The sequence below is a fragment of the Dunckerocampus dactyliophorus genome, chromosome 13 (genome assembly GCF_027744805.1).
Source record: "Dunckerocampus dactyliophorus isolate RoL2022-P2 chromosome 13, RoL_Ddac_1.1, whole genome shotgun sequence".
In the NCBI taxonomy this organism is placed as follows: domain Eukaryota; kingdom Metazoa; phylum Chordata; class Actinopteri; order Syngnathiformes; family Syngnathidae; genus Dunckerocampus; species Dunckerocampus dactyliophorus.
Window position 1 is genome coordinate 9,047,820 of NC_072831.1, and position 17,066 is coordinate 9,064,885.

General features: G+C 44.3%; 1 protein-coding gene and 1 long non-coding RNA gene across 4 annotated transcripts; both read right to left on the reverse strand.

Moving 5' to 3' along the window:
- Nucleotides 1–229: 229 nt before the first annotated feature.
- On the reverse strand, nucleotides 230–12,675 carry sgpp1b (sphingosine-1-phosphate phosphatase 1b). Of its 2 annotated transcripts, XM_054797605.1 has the most exons (3): nucleotides 11,467–12,532; nucleotides 6,565–6,654; nucleotides 230–3,781 (listed from the first exon to the last, which is right to left on the reverse strand). In XM_054797605.1, the coding sequence occupies exons 1-3, from the start codon at nucleotides 12,211–12,213 to the stop codon at nucleotides 3,236–3,238; spliced, it is 1,383 nt and encodes a 460-aa protein (XP_054653580.1). In that variant the 5' UTR covers nucleotides 12,214–12,532; the 3' UTR covers nucleotides 230–3,235. The 2 variants fall into 2 exon arrangements, with proteins under 2 accessions (XP_054653580.1, XP_054653581.1); XM_054797606.1 differs by lacking the exon at nucleotides 6,565–6,654 and having other exon boundaries at nucleotides 11,467–12,675.
- Nucleotides 12,676–12,956: 281 nt separating this feature from the next.
- On the reverse strand, nucleotides 12,957–16,626 carry LOC129192544 (uncharacterized). Of its 2 annotated transcripts, XR_008573440.1 has the most exons (4): nucleotides 16,385–16,626; nucleotides 14,725–14,822; nucleotides 14,515–14,634; nucleotides 12,957–14,259 (listed from the first exon to the last, which is right to left on the reverse strand). It is a non-coding gene; the product is annotated as an uncharacterized LOC129192544 (long non-coding RNA). The 2 variants fall into 2 exon arrangements; XR_008573439.1 differs by having other exon boundaries at nucleotides 14,725–16,624.
- Between the last annotated feature and the right edge of the window lie 440 nt (nucleotides 16,627–17,066).

Sequence of the window (17,066 nt, forward strand, 5' to 3'; positions counted from 1 at the left end):
CCCTAATTGCTTAAGAGCCACGCTGGACATTCAGTTGACACTTCAGGCATTTAGCTGGATGCCTAGTGCACTCTACTCATTCCGTGGACCCTGGTTCGAGCACCAATTGTGCACACGGCAGACCGCATTAGCACTCAAAGACATCAAAGTTTACGGAACACAAGGACTTCTGTCATTTTTTTACAACCAGACAAAAACACCAAACACTCAAATCATAAAATTTATTGGATTTGATTTAGCTGGATACAGCTTCCTTTCAATCCCCAGTCTAATCTAATATACTGTATAAAAAAATAGTCAAGTCAATCTTCATACAGGTTCCTCAAATGAGTCCAACATCAGGACACTAGTCAACAAACTCCCAAATGAACACAAACCAGTGGTGTCCAAAGTGTGGCCAGGGGGGAACTTTTTGGCCTGCAGCTCTTTTTTGTTGGCCCTTGGCATATTGTTAAATGAAGTGAATTGGTTATTTATGAGATATATTAATAAATATTACACTAATATTTTGTTTTGTTACCTGTACTATAAAGCCAGGATGTTGTGTTCAGATAGCTTAGCATATTGACCAACACTGGGTTGTTTTTAGCATCTTTCATGTACAAAATACATCAAAGTAGCCCCAAATATGTGTGCAACCCTCACTGGAATGAATTTGGACACCCCTGACATTTCTTGAGTTTCCAGCTTGATGAGGAGCGGCAAAGCGCAAAAGGCAACATGAAATACCACGTCATGACCTTGCAAGGCACTAGAGGGCATAGCAGAGTTCTGCTGGCGGTTTAGCCGCCGTATTTGGTCATGTGACAAAGACTTTTAGTGTCAAAAAGGAATGGTGTGTGCTTGACCTTTGTGGACGTTTCCTGTGCGCCGCCGTCAGAGAAACGCAAAGAAAAGGCGTCGTGTTTGTGTGAGGAAACCTGTGGAACGTAGGAGCAGTGAACTGTCTTGCAAAATGGACAACACTACATGCACTTTTTGAGGATTTTACAAAAAAATCCACCCTGCCAGTTCATCACCAATGTCGTTCAAAATTGGAATACTAGCATCGTAAAAATGATTAGGCTTAAAAATGTATAGCAATAAAAATAACATTTGTCACGAGATTGTCCTGGGAAGGTTTATTTAAAGGGTGTTCAAGGGTCGCATACTAGAACATCAAAAGGATGCCATTTGGATATTTTTAATTTACTTTCAAATATGGTTGAAAAAAGACACTTATTGAAAAACAAACTATTGTGTCAGGGTATAGAATGGATGGCAAAAGGACTGTTCAGGTTGTCTTTGAAGACGTTTGGCCTCTCATCCCAGCAGTCTTCATCAGTCCATACTCAAAGGCTAGATAGGACTGCTCCAGTCTCGCACCGCAGCATCAAGCAGTCCTATCTAGTCAACTTCAAAGACTAGTCAGAGCTCCAGACAAGAGCAGAAGGACTAGATAAGACCACTCCATCGAGTCATGACAAGAGACTAAACAGGACCCCTCTATTCTGGTCCTAACTATCCATCCATTTTCTTCTGCTTATCCGGGTCGCAGGGGCAGCAGTCTCATTATAGGGAAGTCCAAACTTCCCGGTCCCCGGCCACCTCTTCCAGTTCCACAGGGAGGACACCAAGGCGTTCCCAGGACAGCTGTGAGACATAATTCCTCCAGCGTGTCCTAGATCTGCCTGGGGTCTTATCCCGGCCGGGCATGCATCCGGAACACCTCACCAGGGAGGGGTCTGGGAGCATCCGGATTAGATGCCCGAGCCACCCCCTCTCGATGTGAAAGAGCAGCGGCTCTACTCTGACCCCCCCTTCCCCCTGAAGGGGATGTCTACTCTGATCACCACGCTCCTCACCCTAGGTCCTAACTAGTCATGATTAACTAGATAGGACCGCTGTAGGCTAGAGCCCCAAACTAAAATGTTCCTATCTAGTCATGATCAAAGGCTAGATAGGACCGATCTATCTAGTCCTGAACAAAGACTAGTTAGTACACTATCTAGTCTTTTGAGCATGAACTGATTTTACAGTGCCCTATGCTAACAGGGTTATTTCAAATGTTATTTCCTTATATTCATACACAGTCACCCTTTAACCTCGTCCACATTTTGTGCCATTTGATATTGAATTATACTTTTTTTTACACATGCATTTATCATGTGCCACCTTTTTGTTTTGTTTTACATGTGCCCTGAAATGCACCTTGCACATGTAAGCATGTATTATGAAAAAAACAAAGATCCATGTTTTTGAGGGCTATTTTTGGAAAAAAAATATTGCATCTAATAAAGCGGGTTGTGGGAAAATGTGGATCCCAGGATGAGACCAGCTGATCTAGGTGTCAGGGGGTATTTTTATTAATGCTCATTTGCTTTTTTTGTTGCTAATTTGTGCTTTTTTCCATTTTTCCTTATAATTTTACCTTTGCAATGTGGCGCGGACAAATAAAAAAATGCAGTTTGGACATCCCTGCTTTTTTTTTTCCAGGTCTTGTTCAAGACTCGGCCAATGACGTTGCGTCAGCTGCACGACAAAAAGACCAGAAAGCAAACATGTTTTAAAAACGTCCGTGACATTGCCTTCGTTGCGTCGAAATTTTAAACGTCTGAAGGCTGCGTGTGAATCATGTGCAGTCACACGCAAAGACGAGGCTACAGAAAGTGGAGCCTCGTGTGTCGTGTAGAAACTACAAACTGGGTAACGGCCACTTGCCCCAATGGACCAATCACAACGTGGCAATTTATTGCTATTGAGAGCTTTTTTTTAAAAAAAAAAAAAACATATTTCATATTTGAGGCGAGTATAGAAACATATTCTGATTGTAATGCCAGTGTAAAAGTGGTAAGTCACCACAAGAGGGCGTGTGGATGTTTTTATCAAGTAAACATCTGACATTTGTGGAAAGAGAACACAAATTCATTTTTTTACAGTGTACATCAAGAAGGAAGAAAAAAAAATAGTCTTTCAATTTCCCACAGTTGAAAGTGGATCTTATGTGCCAGCATGTGCTTTTCTTCTAACAGGAAGAGCAATCAATCAATTGGTTTGCGTCCATGAAAAGGACGACATGATGCTTGGAGTGTCCTGTGCAAATGTCCACTTGAAACCCTGATGACAGTGTTCAGTAATCAGTAGTGAACTTCGAAAAAGGAGCTGGAGGATGTTGAAGATGTTATTTAAATAACAGCCTTCGAAGATGTTGGCCATCAGGGGTCGCTGTGCTGTCAACAGCGAGGAGGTCATGTGGTCAACAAAGCGCCAGATAGCTGAAGAGGAGTGGCACCAGGAAGACCACGTTGAAGCCCACCGTCCCGTAGACAATGTAGCGGTAGGGAAGCTCAACCTCCATGTGCTGCCTCGCCTTCCTCATGTCATCGCCGGGGATGGCCATGAGGCGGCACACCAGCGGGATGGTCAGAGCCTTCATCAATGCCCGCGTGGCCACCAGGACCAGCACACCCAGCAGGAAGCGCAGTGCGGCCGTGCCCACCAGGCCCCCGCTGAGGGCAGGCAGTGAGAGGGGAAGGCGCTCAGGATCCGGCATCAGGCCCAGGCGGTGGTTGACGTGGGAGGCCAGGGCTATGCCGGCGCCAGAGCCCAGGATCTGAGCCGTGTCACCCCGGGATGTGCTCCATGTGTCCAAAGTGAAGGAGAAAAGGCCCAGGCCCAGGTGGAGACACACGATGACCAGCGGGGCGTGGACGCACGTCAGGACGAAGTTGTCGATCACGTCCAACGCCGGCAGCAAGAGGAGGAGGATGAGGATGCTGTAGAACACTCCGACAATGACGTCCTGTAAGGATCACAGTGTTCAGACATTTCACACACAAGTTTTGTATTCCATGTTATAAACCCGACCTCTACCTGCTCTGCCAATGCAAGTCACGCCCCATGTAACACACGCATGTGTATTGGCAATGTTAATAATTATTTATTTGTTGTGCCTTTTTTGTCAAAAGATCTCAAAAGGGCTTGGAGATGAGCCTGTAGTTGGGTAGGACTTCTGGGTTAAGTGTGTGTTTATGTGATTATGGCTTTCTTTAATGGGGGGTGGAGATGTGTGACCGGTTTGGAGAGATTTATAACAGAGGTGATCATGTTTGTTGTCAGCTAATGATATCAATTTATCGTTGAATGTATAGCCTTTCATAACCACACAATGACTCAAAATTGTCAGTCGCTTCTCTGGGACTGCTTTTATGTACGTGTACAAACTACAGACATTTACGTGTATACCAGACAGTGTTGAGTAACCACCATGAACCAGTCATCGTTTTCCACCCGTCGGACAATTTTTTTTTTTTTTTACAAAGTTTATCTTTGAATCGTAACAAATACAGGGGCCGGTCTCCTGAAAGGGGTACCAGAGAGGGTACCGTCACTTTGCAGATATAAACAAATAAAAAAAATAGTGCAAACACATCAAGCAGGGGAAACAGAATTGAATATTTTCTTATGTCTGTTGTGTTTAAAACATGATTGGACGTCAATTTCAGCCCGTTTGCGAAATGCCGTTTTGTTACCGGTAACTGGCCCATGCCTACAACAATAGGTACACGTGCACATGTTGTGAATAAAGTGTAAAAGTGAGAAGAGGGAGGAATCAAGGTCATGAACTACAACGACAAGAAGACATGTTGCAGCTCCTTGAGAGATAAAGTTCTTGTCTGGTGGTCTTTGTGCCTGCGTACTTTCTGTACAACGAAGAAGGCGGAGGAAGTGCTTTTGTGTGCCGTGTGTTCAGCTCCGCAGTCACATCCAGCGGACATGAAAAGTATGGTCTCTCCCACAGAGTCAGCGCCATGTCAGATAGTGACACATGTCAGTGTGTGCACTTGAAGGCATCACGCCAAGCTGTGGCGGTAAACGTGACATCGTAACAGTCCACAAGGAAAGTGGCCGATAGTGACTGTGTTGTCTTGTTGTTATCATGAGGTTGCCATGGGAACATGCAGTGTTTGCACAAGCTGACTGGAGACGTTAACGCGGCAAGATTCTTTGCAGATGAACGCATGGAGCTCAGCTACTTTCTGGAGGTCACATGTAATTTAGAACATCATTTTTTATTACCGTATATATTCTTACATAGATAAGAAAGACACAGCAATCTCAAACTTGATGCCATGATGCCACATCAACATCACAACACTGCTTCTTTGGTGTCTACAATACTTTTACTACTCCTTTATACTACCACATAAAGTACATGTAAAAGTATAGAGTGGATTCAATACATTGTGATGGCTTGACCATTCAGAAACAAACATTTTCAACAAATTCCTGAATTACATATCAAATTGTTGTATATTCCATTCTTACTTCACTCAATAAAAGATGGACGGAGCAAAGGATTGTACCTCTTGTGGATGTTCTTCTCACTCACTGAAGCATACAGTACCTCAAAAAAGTGAGTACACCCCTCACATTTCTGCAAATCTATATTTTCATGGGACAAGACTGACGAAATGACACATTGATATAATGTAAAGTCATCACTGCACAGCTTGGCCAACGGTGTAACTTTGTCATTCATTCATTTTCTACACGGCTTGCCCTCACCAGGGTCGTGGGGGTATGCTGGAGCCCATCCCAGCTACATTTGGGTGAGAGGCAGGGTACACTCTGGACTGGTTGCCAGCCAGTCGCAGGGCACATATAGACAAACAACCATTCACAACACATTCATACCAAATGACAATTTAGAGCCGCCAATTAACTGAAAAGACAGTAAATCTACTGTCCTCTCATATTAACTCAACACACAACGTCTAAACAATGTCTAAACCGCTGACACAGAAGTGAGTACACCCCTCATGAAAATGTCCAAATTGTGTCCAAAGTGTGAATATTTAGTGTGGATAGCATAATTTACAAACATTGGCTTAACTCCCTTGGGCATGGAATTCACTAGAACATCACAGGGTGTCTCTGGAGTCCTCTTTCATGCCTCTATGACGACATCATGGAGCTGGTGGATGTTAAGACGACTTTCACTCCACCTTCAGTTTGAGGATTCCCCACAGGTGCTCAATAGGGTTTCGGTCCATCACCTGTAACCTCAGCTTCTTTAGCAAGGCAGCGGCCATCTTGGAGGTGTGTTTGGGGTCCTTCTCATGTTGGAATACTGCCCTGCGGCTCATTTTCCCAAGGAAGGTGATCGTGCCCTGCTTGTGCATGTCACAACACATGTTGGCATTCAGGTTTCCCTCAATGAACTGTATGTAGCTCCTCAGTGGTGGATCCAGTAATCCATGTCTGATTGTCTTCACCAAAGTGTTTGCGGGCTGGCTTGTGTATCATCTCTTTCCAGCGGTGTTGGTCATGTGATCCAGCAGATCCAGTCATGTGGTTGCAAAGGTCGTCACCACGACTACACCTGTCAGCAGCCATGAGTAGTCAAAGTCGTGCGAAACCGGCTCGCTCCACGCAACTATCAATCAAACCTGCTTCAAAGCACTGTGACCACTGAGCTTCTGAACCATCTGGACCCTTACAACAACTTCTCCTTTTCCGTCTGTGAGTCTTGGAGCACTGCAATTGTGTGCAGATGTGTGTGTGCACGTGGGTGGGACTTACCAGAACCGAGTGCATACCCATGTAGATCCGACTGACACAGACCAGCAGACACCAACAGAGAGCCAAAACGAAGCCCAGCGTGAAGGGGTACTGTAGGCAAGACATGACACGAGGAGTCAAGCACAGATCTGTCTGTCATAGACACAACACTGACACTAGCTAATAGTGCCGTGCAGTCAGCGGAGGCACACCTGTCATGATGAAAAAAATAAAAAATAAAAAATGATGACAACATAAAATAAATATTTGTCCATTGAACTGTACTATAGATGGATTTTCAGTATGATTCCAATCGTTTTTAACATTTTCTCAAGTAAAAATGTTTGAATTTGCACATTTCCTGATCATACAGTATAAAGGGTGTAAACCTAAGATGAGGCTGCCACAAGTGTCTCTTTTTGGCTTAGTGCACAAGCCAGTGCACTTACTGAGTGCACCGAGTTGGATCATGGCCATCATGCCAGTTTCTGTTTGTCAGCATCTTGCCAATAATATAACTATGCACTGTCATAAAGTATGAATTAGGTTTGGGAATCTCAGGGTACCTCATGATACAATACAATTCGTGATACATGGCTCACGATAAGGGATGCTCCCATCAGGGTTTTATGGTGCTGCTTCCAGTACCGATCATCCATGAGCGAGGCCGGCCGATACCGATCACATGTATTAACTGTACATTTTACAACTTATTTATGATGAGTGGTATTGATTAGAGGCGCCGTTAGACAATTCCACGGTCTTCCGTCACCTGTGGAACACTTACACAACAATGGACAGGCCACAGCGCACAGTGTTACGACGGGAGAGAAAGATGCACTACACTGCTGAAGGGGATGTCATACAACTTTATGTCAAAAAATCAAAACTATTGCAGTTCCAACCCCACCTCGCGCACGGCCACTTCCATATACGTGCATTATCAGGCACAATAGCGACGCCATAGCTCGCAGTCGAATAGACATCTGGCTGCAATGTGCTCACAAGAGTTTTTTTCTGAACGAGAAATCTCATCATGTTTTAATCTCGTGAGGCAAGAGCTTGTCTACTAAGCAGTATAGGACTCTCATTATTGACACTTCTTCCTCCCAATAAGCCTCTCTCTCTCGCACCCTTACAACACCCTTTCCAGTGAACAAAACAACCACAGGGGGAAAAAAATGAGTTGTGTAATTATTGTATTTCATCTTTTTATGACTGGAAGTCCTTCATGAGTACAGTGTGACTGACTTTGGTGCTCATTTAGGTATAACTTCCCACTTACACTAAAACGCAACTTATGTCACAGTTGTAGGGGCAAACCTCGTAGCGAGGACCTCCTGTTCATCTCTTCTTTTGCCTTCATGGATCATGCAGTCATAAGACAATAAAAACAATCAAGTTTTATCTTATCTCACCTCCACCATGCACAAAGTGTCCACATGTACTGTGAAGTACACACTAGGCAGTTGTGAGGAGCAGGGGAGATGGACGGGAGGGAGGGCATAAGGTTGACTGACAGCTGAGTCGGTAGAAATGTGATCTGCTGAAGTTTGCACTTTCACTAAAAGCCTTTTGTTCTCTTTTGTGTGTAACACACACACACATGCACACAGCCCTCAGGTTAACACAAACACAAAGTTGCACATGAAGTCCAGTGGACTGAGTCAAATGCAATAATTATGTCTTTTTTTGTCAGTAATATGTTCAGCACCTTTGACTTCATGTTAGCAAACTGTTGTCAAACACTAAGTTTTTCTTCGTCTTCATGTCATTACAGTCTCAACAACTGCAACACGGTGCCGACAGAACTTCACATAGCCGTGAGCGTGCTTGTGCTGACTCGCCAAGGCGCCACTGCCTGAGTAGCCTGTGTTTTTCCAGAGTCTGAGCATGCTATCTAGCAGCTCAACCTGGCGGCCACAAAGCTACGCCTCTTCCCTGGCAGGACCCCATCCAGCATCAACCCATGTCTGTAGTGTAAATAATATCATGTTTACATTTCACACTGTTACTGTGCATGGGTTTCGAGCTCCACATACAAGAAGACATCAAGGAGAAGCGCCTCCACGTTTGCTTTCCAGCTTTGACCTCACATGGAGAAACATCTGGCTGTGGTTAGCGTCCTTACTGAGGGAGGGGGACCCTGGTGCTGTGGAGGGAGGAGATCCGGCTGACTTGTGCCCATCCAAACATTCCTGTTCTGCTCCGACAAGTCCACTGAGGCAGTAGTGACACACCACGTTTCTCTTCCTGTAATGTTCACCTTGAAACATGCACAGTAGAACCACGTCTACTGCCCTGCGGTAGACTGACGGAGATGTGTCTGCCATTTGGTGCCAACGGACCACCATCAAACATTCATTGACATTTCTACACCAGTGTGGATGGCACTGGAGGCAAAGTGGGTGACACATTTTGTCCAACGACACAACAGCAGTGCCTGGGATGGAGGAAGCCTCCTGAGCCACTGCTGCCCCTCGACTACATAAACTTTCCACTATCAACACTGATGAACTTCTTTTTACACTTGTGTGGCAGTTGACAGTTTTAAACAGAATGAACACGGTAAGCGCATGAACACCGACGACCGATACAGACAGATTTCTCAACTGGGGGAAAAAAATACAGATTGAGGTGCTCGGGCAAAAACATACATACAAGCAACTTCTGTGTAAAACTAATGTCTCACACAGGTACACTGTACACTATACTTGAGTACCATTTAGTGGGTCAAATGTGAATTATACCTCTCATGATAATAATTAATGAAAAAAATAGTCTAATAATATGGACGAATTTGTAGCACAATTATCAACCAGCAAAATGTGCTGTCGTGACAGGCCTAGCCACAAAGGAATTATGAGGCTGTTCAATTGTGACGCTGAAGACGACGACTTCAGTGGTTTTAGTTCCCAGGAGGAGGACGGCGATTAATAACTTCTGGTACGCTACTGTTTATCTAGCCATATTGTTCACTATGCACTGTACGGCACGATTTTGAAAAAAGCATTCATCCAGTCAAAAGTTACAAAAAGCTTTCTAATCTTTCTATCCCATGTTACAAATTGTACACCTGCAGCTTATAGACAGGTGTGGCCTATATATGTACAAATCATTTTTCTCTTTAAATTTAGTGGGCACAGCTAATATACCGGTGCACTTTATAGTCCTTAAATTACGGTAAGCCTGTTCACATTTCCAAAGACACAACCTTAGCCGCGTCAGATTCTTAAATATTGTGTACGCCACATTTCAAGGATAGTTAATGTGCTTCACGTAAAGGAAAGTTTGGGACTGCGTATTACGAGGGATTGCTTCTACCATCAGTTGCCCCAACTATCTTTCCTCGACCTCAGCCAGAATACTACATATAACTCGTATTTCAATATTTTTTGACTAATAATGGGCCATAGTCAACCACGAAACAGCGATCATTTATTAATTTTTGAAAAACTGCGATAGAGTGAGGGAGCGATACTTGAACTACGATGTCGCAAGGGACGACTGTAGATATATTCTACGAATGTTCAGGCCAAGATTCAAGGCTTGCCAAAATAACACTAAAGAATCATCAGTAATTTCCCCCAATTACCACTCACTTGTCTTGTACTTTCCAGTCCCTGCAATCTGTGCGTGTCAATCATTGCCAATCAAATGACACACATACCTGTTGTGGCCAATTTGTGTGTGTGTGTTATATCAGATGCTCAACAAACTGCTTTGTCAACAAGCAGAGTTAGCTCTGGCTTCTGAAACTGATATAGCGCCAGTCGACAGTACTTATTCTGTAAATGTTGGAAAACATTTTTTTTTGTGCCATGAGCACTTTAAAACATTGCCTGTCCACCTGATAAAGATTGGACCACAGTTTGACCGTGTAACAACCCATTTCTATATACATGATTTCCTATGGAAAGCAATGTTTCCAAACGGGAATAAAGGCCAACCAACGTCCGATGTTCAACCTTGCTGCATTTCCAAGTAGTCTCCTATTTAGACCTAATGCTTCATGTACTCATGTATGAAACGTTTGAGGCCGAAAGCAAACACCGCAGCAAGGTCAAAGTCTCATGTGAGTCATGTCACCTCAACACTCACATGTTAAAACTTTGACCACTCGGCTTCAAAGACGTCAAAGAGGTCGGCTGTCTTATCTCGGCTTGTAAATGAGTATGATTTATAAACCGCGATGACCTTTAAATATGGAGGTCTTTCATTTCTAACATGACACCCAAGGATACCTTTTGTCCTGCATGTGTCCCTAACTTTGTAGCAAGAGTACGACGACACACTGCTGCTGCCGAGTCAACAATCCAACAACAGAGCAGCAGTTTGTCAAGAGATTATCTGTGAATTTATAGCATTAACATTCCACCTGCAAATATTTCAATGTTCAAAGCATTTACTACTTGAAACGCCGCCAGAAAGTGTTTGTCAATGTGGACAGATGATGTCACCAAAGAATTTGAGAACTACAACATCACAGCATATCATAGTGTGTGGACACAAATGAACATGCCCCCTGGTGGCTATGAGCAGTATAACGACAAATGGTGCTATAAAGTGACATTATTGTAGCGTTCTCACTTGTTGAATGAGCCTTTTTGAGTGATGCTGTGACATAATTGCTTTTCTGTCAAAATGAAGTTTGATTTTAAAAATGGTAAAGCTCTTGTGATGCTGTGCATGGATAGTGTGGTATATGCGCGTGTGGTGCATTGATTAAGCTGAACACTGAAGAGTTTAGCGTGCACTGATGTTCTCATGAAAATGATTTAACATCTTTCTTGGGTCTCTGAAATGTTGTGAAACATTCCAAGAGGAAGTTAGTCAGTTTCCTCGATAAGGAAGTGACTCCCAATCATTTCCCTTTTATTCTGCAAGTTTGTGTTTGAATTTGTGAGCGTTTCTTCTTCTTACCTCCCAGCGGTCACAGGTCATGAAGAAGAGGGCGAAGGGGATGGCGGTGCCTGACATGGCGTGTGTGGACGGCATGCTGTACTCTGAGTTGTAGAACACCTCCACTTTGACCACGGGAGGTGAGGCAGGTCTGGACCAGCCGATCACGTCCTTGGTGCACTGGCCCAGGTACATGACCCACACCCACACCATGATGAGCCGCCGGCTCACGAAGGCGTCCACGTTCCACAACAGGAAGGGGAAGAAGGTGATGTAAAAGAATTCGTTTCCCAGCTCGGTTCCGAAGGTGAACAGGTAGTAGAAGATGCGGTTCTCGATCAGAAACTCCTGACCGGCGTCCCCCGTCAAGGAGTTTCTGCGAAGCGGCTTTACCCTGCTGGCTGCCCCAGCTTCATCGGTCATTGCCCCGCTATGATCGGACACACTAGCCTCTGGTGTCCTGGTGGGCAGGGAGCCATTGTGGGGAAAATCTTCGTCATGGTGCTTCTTAGAGTCCACCACTCTGTTCCGAACCCCCGCTGACCCCATGTCCATACCCATTGTCTCGCCCCCATGGTCCTCCTCCAGCTGGTGATAGCAAGCCCCGTTGTCTTGCGTCTCGCTCGGCGTAGCTTCCCTGTCGTTGCCGCCCCCAACCGCCGTCCTGGAAAACGTCCCTCGTACCCCGCAAATGTGCTGGAAACGAGCGACCAGGTGGGGATCTTGGAGGAAGCGGGCGAGCTCCAGCAAGCGGCTACTTTTCTCCATGTTTGTTGTACGGCGTGGTGGCCAGCGCACAGCCGAAAGAGGAAGCAGTCGCTCGGCTACTTTGGCCGCACAGTGGACGATGGAGGCTAGCTAGCATTAGCATTAGCTTGCCAAGAGGAGCATCAACGCGCAGTGAACCCCTTCTTTTTCAACTATGACGGCTTAAAGGGGCTAGACGTGCTCATCAAAAGTAACTTGTTTAGAACCACAAGTAAACAAATACCAAAAATGTTTGCTCTTGCTCGTCCTGATCCTGGTCCTCTCTCGAAGAACGACCTCTCCCTTGGAGATTCTTCTTCTAGTGACTGCACTCTGCCCACGAGCAACCCGCCTTTCCATGATGCCTTTGATGGCCGTCGGAAATTATACTACTATGTGTCTGCTCTCCAACTTCAGAATGGTTCAAGGCGTCTTTTTCTTTTGTATTTGTTTAATGCTAACACAGGTTAGTGTTAATAGCAACACGAATCTAACTTCGGTTGGGTTAGAAATGCACACAATTTAGCGAATAGAAGTGGGAGTTTCGGGGTGGCTCAGGAGGGTGACGCGAACATCAGTCACGTGACACCTGAGCAAACTAGACAGTTGTATGGAGTTCATGTGGAAGGTTCAATGTTGTTAGGGTTTGACCCCTGGGTGATATTACTTTGTTTGTCACTAAACTGTTGTATTTCTGTGTACATATGCAGAGCTGTGTATTACACTCAACTGCAGTAAATAAAAACTTTCAAGCTTCAGGAAGGAGATGTCTGATTTATTAGAACACAGCACAGAAGGTCATAATGCATGACAGACAATCAGCAGTTCCACACATAGACTGCGTGTTCTTAACACCTTTCATACCTTTTTCGCAAACTTTTTAAAAGGAATGATTGGTCAAATATCAACAATATAACAAATGCTTCATCAAAATATATATATTTGTGATAAAATATTGAACTTCTTTTGGATAATGTGTTATTATTTTCACATGCTTGATAGGAATAAACACATGTGGAAACACAGTAAAGTTCCTGAACACAAACCAAATAACACAGTAATTTGTAGAGAGGATGAACGACATCAATTACTATTGACACAAAGCGGACAGGTTGACTTTACAAAGCACATTGATCAATAAAACGTGAAAATTCAGTACAAACTCTCCAAGTAGGATACATAGTAAGAAACTATAAAATATACAAATTTAAAGAGATGTTGCTTTAAAAATACTGTCAGGGTTCTCTTTTTCATTTCTCCAGCAAACACCCTTACAAACAAAATAGCTGCAATGTTAATTTTCCTCCAGCAGAGAGCAGCAGCGAGCCAGTCAAGAAGAGCGAGCGGCCACAAAATGACCTTTGCATGATGTCACAGTCAATGAATGTTAGACCAAGAAAGACATTAAAGGTAAGAAAAATATCTTCACAGGAGCATCCAATAATCCCTGAAGAAGCTCACGTGAGCCACAAGAGCAATAAAAGTCAATCATCGATGCTGTGACAGCTTGACCTTTGACACTGATCCAGGCTTCCTAAGCGTGGTAATGGTGGTTCTAATGGTGGTCTCTCAGCGTGTCAAGCAGACTTTCTCAGAAGCTTCTGGAACAAACAGAGCAGGTGCTTCCTTCCTGGTAAGTTTCTCAGCTTTTGAACACCCTCGTGGCCGTGAAGCCCACAGTCAGCCGTGGTCGTCCAGGTTGTACAGGAGCAGCCGGTGGTCCGCATCCAGCGGTTCCAGGACCGGGCCGGGGTCTAGCCCGCAGAGGCAGCCTGCCGAAGGACAGCACGGCACCAGACTGTAACGCTGCAGCTCCTTGAAGCTCAACGATGGAGAGCAGCAGTCGCTCACCAGTACCTTCACCCTCTTTCTGTCTGAGTACATCCCGCCCTCGCCTACCATCTCCTCTTCCTCCTCTACATCCTCCTCCTCCTCGCTGTGGATCTTCCTCAGCAAGTTGTTGATGAGGACGGAGCGCCGCAGGTAGGCCTCAGGGTCCTCCAGGAACCTCAGCTTCTCCAGGGACAACTTGAGGATGCAGCCCCTGTCCTCTTGCAGTATCAGGTGCTGCACAGCAGAAAAAACGCAAGACACTTGAATTTCAACTCAAAGAGAAGTTTCTTTTCAAAGCGATGTGACATTCGGACGTCATTTCTCCATTCCACATGAGACATCGCCATGGTAACGTCCAATCTGCCCTGACAATGACGGTATCGTCTGCATGAAATGCTTTCATGGGAGCAAGAAAACCTCCATAAAGACAGAAATGTGAAGAGGACCACACTGACATTTGAATAGATTAGAGCAGACAATAAAAGGTACTTTTTGAAAATATCCTCGTAGGCCTCCGTGCAAAACCTCCTCCTCCGCATATTTCCTCTTGAAGTAAGCGACTTTCGACGTTGTTGAATGGGTTGGTCTCTCTCCAGCGGGAAGATGCCGCTGAAAGACATGTTGATCAACGTCAAAAAAGGACCTCACCAAAAAATGACTTCACACGAGGCGACATTCACCAAAAGCTGAGATGCTAACCTTAGCTGAGCTGAGCTGCTGCTGCTGCTGGTCCACAAGTGGTCGTATAGCGTCAATGTGTGTGAGACCACCTGAACGTCCACATCTTCCTCACACTCCTGCAGGGAAACACTCCAGGTTGTTGTTAAAGTTCTGTGAGCTCTGCTTCTAAGTCGCTTCTAAACTCCTAAATCAATTCAATCACTCCAATTCAATACAGTCATCCCTCGTTTATCGCGGTTAATTGGTTCCAAACCTGACAGAGATAAGTGAATTTCCGCAAAGCAGGATTCAATATTAATAAAAGGAATATTTTCGTAGTTAGAGCATAGAAAACCTGTTTATGTCTGTCTAAATTACGGGTTTTAACAATATTAGAGCCCTGTAGACATGAAATAACACCCCAATAGTCACTTTTACACTCCTATTATTCTTTGTTTACATCACATTGTGCAGGCCACGTGATCACTGCAGGGACAAGCCAGCAAGCTAACTAGTTAGCCTCTCCAATTTGCTTATTCTAAACATAAACAAGTGTTTCAAACGGAGTGGGGAAGAAAGACAAAGAAGCCAAAAAACTTCTCACGGCCACACTGAGTGACAGGAGAACCTTTTTTCACTCGATCTCAGCCATGGCATGTCGGCTCGGCCCTGCTGGCTCAGTAGCCAGTCTCCATGCAGCGGGAAAGGTAATGTGAGCTAACGTCATGTCTCTGTTCTGTGACCAGAACACTACATATAACTTGTCTTTCGTTATTTTTTGACGAATAATATAGGCCGTCGTCAACCACAAAACAGCAATCATTTATTGATGGTTTTTTTAAACACCGCGATATAGTGAGGGAGCTTTATTCGAACCATGCTATAGCGAAGGACGGCTGTACACATTTGCACCAATATATATAAAATTGTTTATTAAACACATTGATAGCAATGGTATTGTCATATAAACTAACAAAATTATGTTTTCTGATCACACACATAGAAGAAAGTCAAGGAAAATATCATTTAATCGCCAGGTTTCTGCGGCTAATGTATATTTTACCTGCTGTCTTTGTCATCCAAGTAAATTAGTCACACATTTATTTGTTATATTTAACGTTTGTAAGCACCCGTGGGCATATTGTGTACAAATAAGATAGTCCGACAGCGGAAAAACGTCTATTCAGAGATGTGTTTGCAAAGGAGCTCATTGGACCAGCAGATGGAGGAGTGTGTGTGTGTGTGTGTGTGTGTGTGTGTGTTTGGGGGGGGGGGGGTTCTTTAACGCCACAAATCCACCGTGAATACGAGTGGGAAGCGTTATATTTGCAAAACGTTCACTCTGCCGCTGTGACTCACACGTCTAAGCGCATCCACAATACATGACATTACGTGATATTAAAGGAATACAGGAAAATAGGAATGCATGACAGGAGAGAACGTGTAGGATGCGTGTGTGCATCTCACACTTCTGGTGTGATTCCGCTTTACAACAAATAATGTTCATGGAAAAACAGATTAAATGCCATTCGCTTGATAACTAGTACATTTTTGACAATGCTGTCTGAGTAAGTTGACTTCCTACTATATTTTGTCATCACAGCATTGGAAACTAGGAAAATGTAAGACCATGAAAGTGTATTAAAAACCCAAGTGAATGAGTCAAGGCTAATAACAATACTAGTAGTAGCAGTGTTACCTAATAATGAAGTCCAGCAGTATTTAGGGAAGAGTGTGCTGGTCCGGCTGCAGCTCCTCCGCGGTGCGATCCTCGGTGCACTCCAGCCTCCTAAAATATCTCCTCGACAGCAACAAGAGACGAGACGCCAGCTTCATTGGTCCCCGCGGAGGCAGATGTTTCCTGTTGCTAAGAGACAAAACAAGCGCGGGGATGACGCGCCAGCATCCTCCTCTCCATCCCGCATCATCCAGCGCGGTAGCTTTGATTACCCGTACGGACCAGCGGCGGCGGACACACGATGCACACAGAAAACTTGCAATTACGGTTGTTCAAATCAATATCTGGATGGAAGGAAAGACATTTCAAAAATGTTTTTAGTGGGGAATACAACTACTGTGTTTGGCTTTATCATTGCCACGTAAGTTCATTTGTTGTCTTTCAATTCAATAAAGGGAATATTGATTAATTTGTTAGCCTACGAGAGGCCAGATCCATTAGTGCTTAAAGTCAAATAATAGGGGGATACAGTGGATCCCCCACACATTTGCGCACATTTGTTTTCAATCATGTACGCCACTGTAACTTCTAAGTTGGTAGTCATTTATAATACGTGATAATACATGTAATATACATCACACGTGTACCACAATGTTTATGTCTTTATGCTTTAGTGATGTTTTTTCCGTCACGCGTTGAGTGA

What these genes read in the sequence shown, in the direction of transcription:
- sgpp1b (XM_054797605.1), bottom strand. Translation starts at nt 12,213, where the DNA reads ATGGAGAAAAGTAGCCGCTTGCTGGAGCTCGCCCGCTTCCTCCAAGAT. An exon ending in TGACCTGTGACCGCTGGGAG is followed by an intron (nt 6,655 to 11,466) that starts GTAAGAAGAAGA and finishes TCTTGCCTACAG; the next exon opens with TACCCCTTCACGCTGGGCTT. An exon ending in TGGGTATGCACTCGGTTCTG is followed by an intron (nt 3,782 to 6,564) that starts GTAAGTCCCACC and finishes TGATCCTTACAG; the next exon opens with GACGTCATTGTCGGAGTGTT.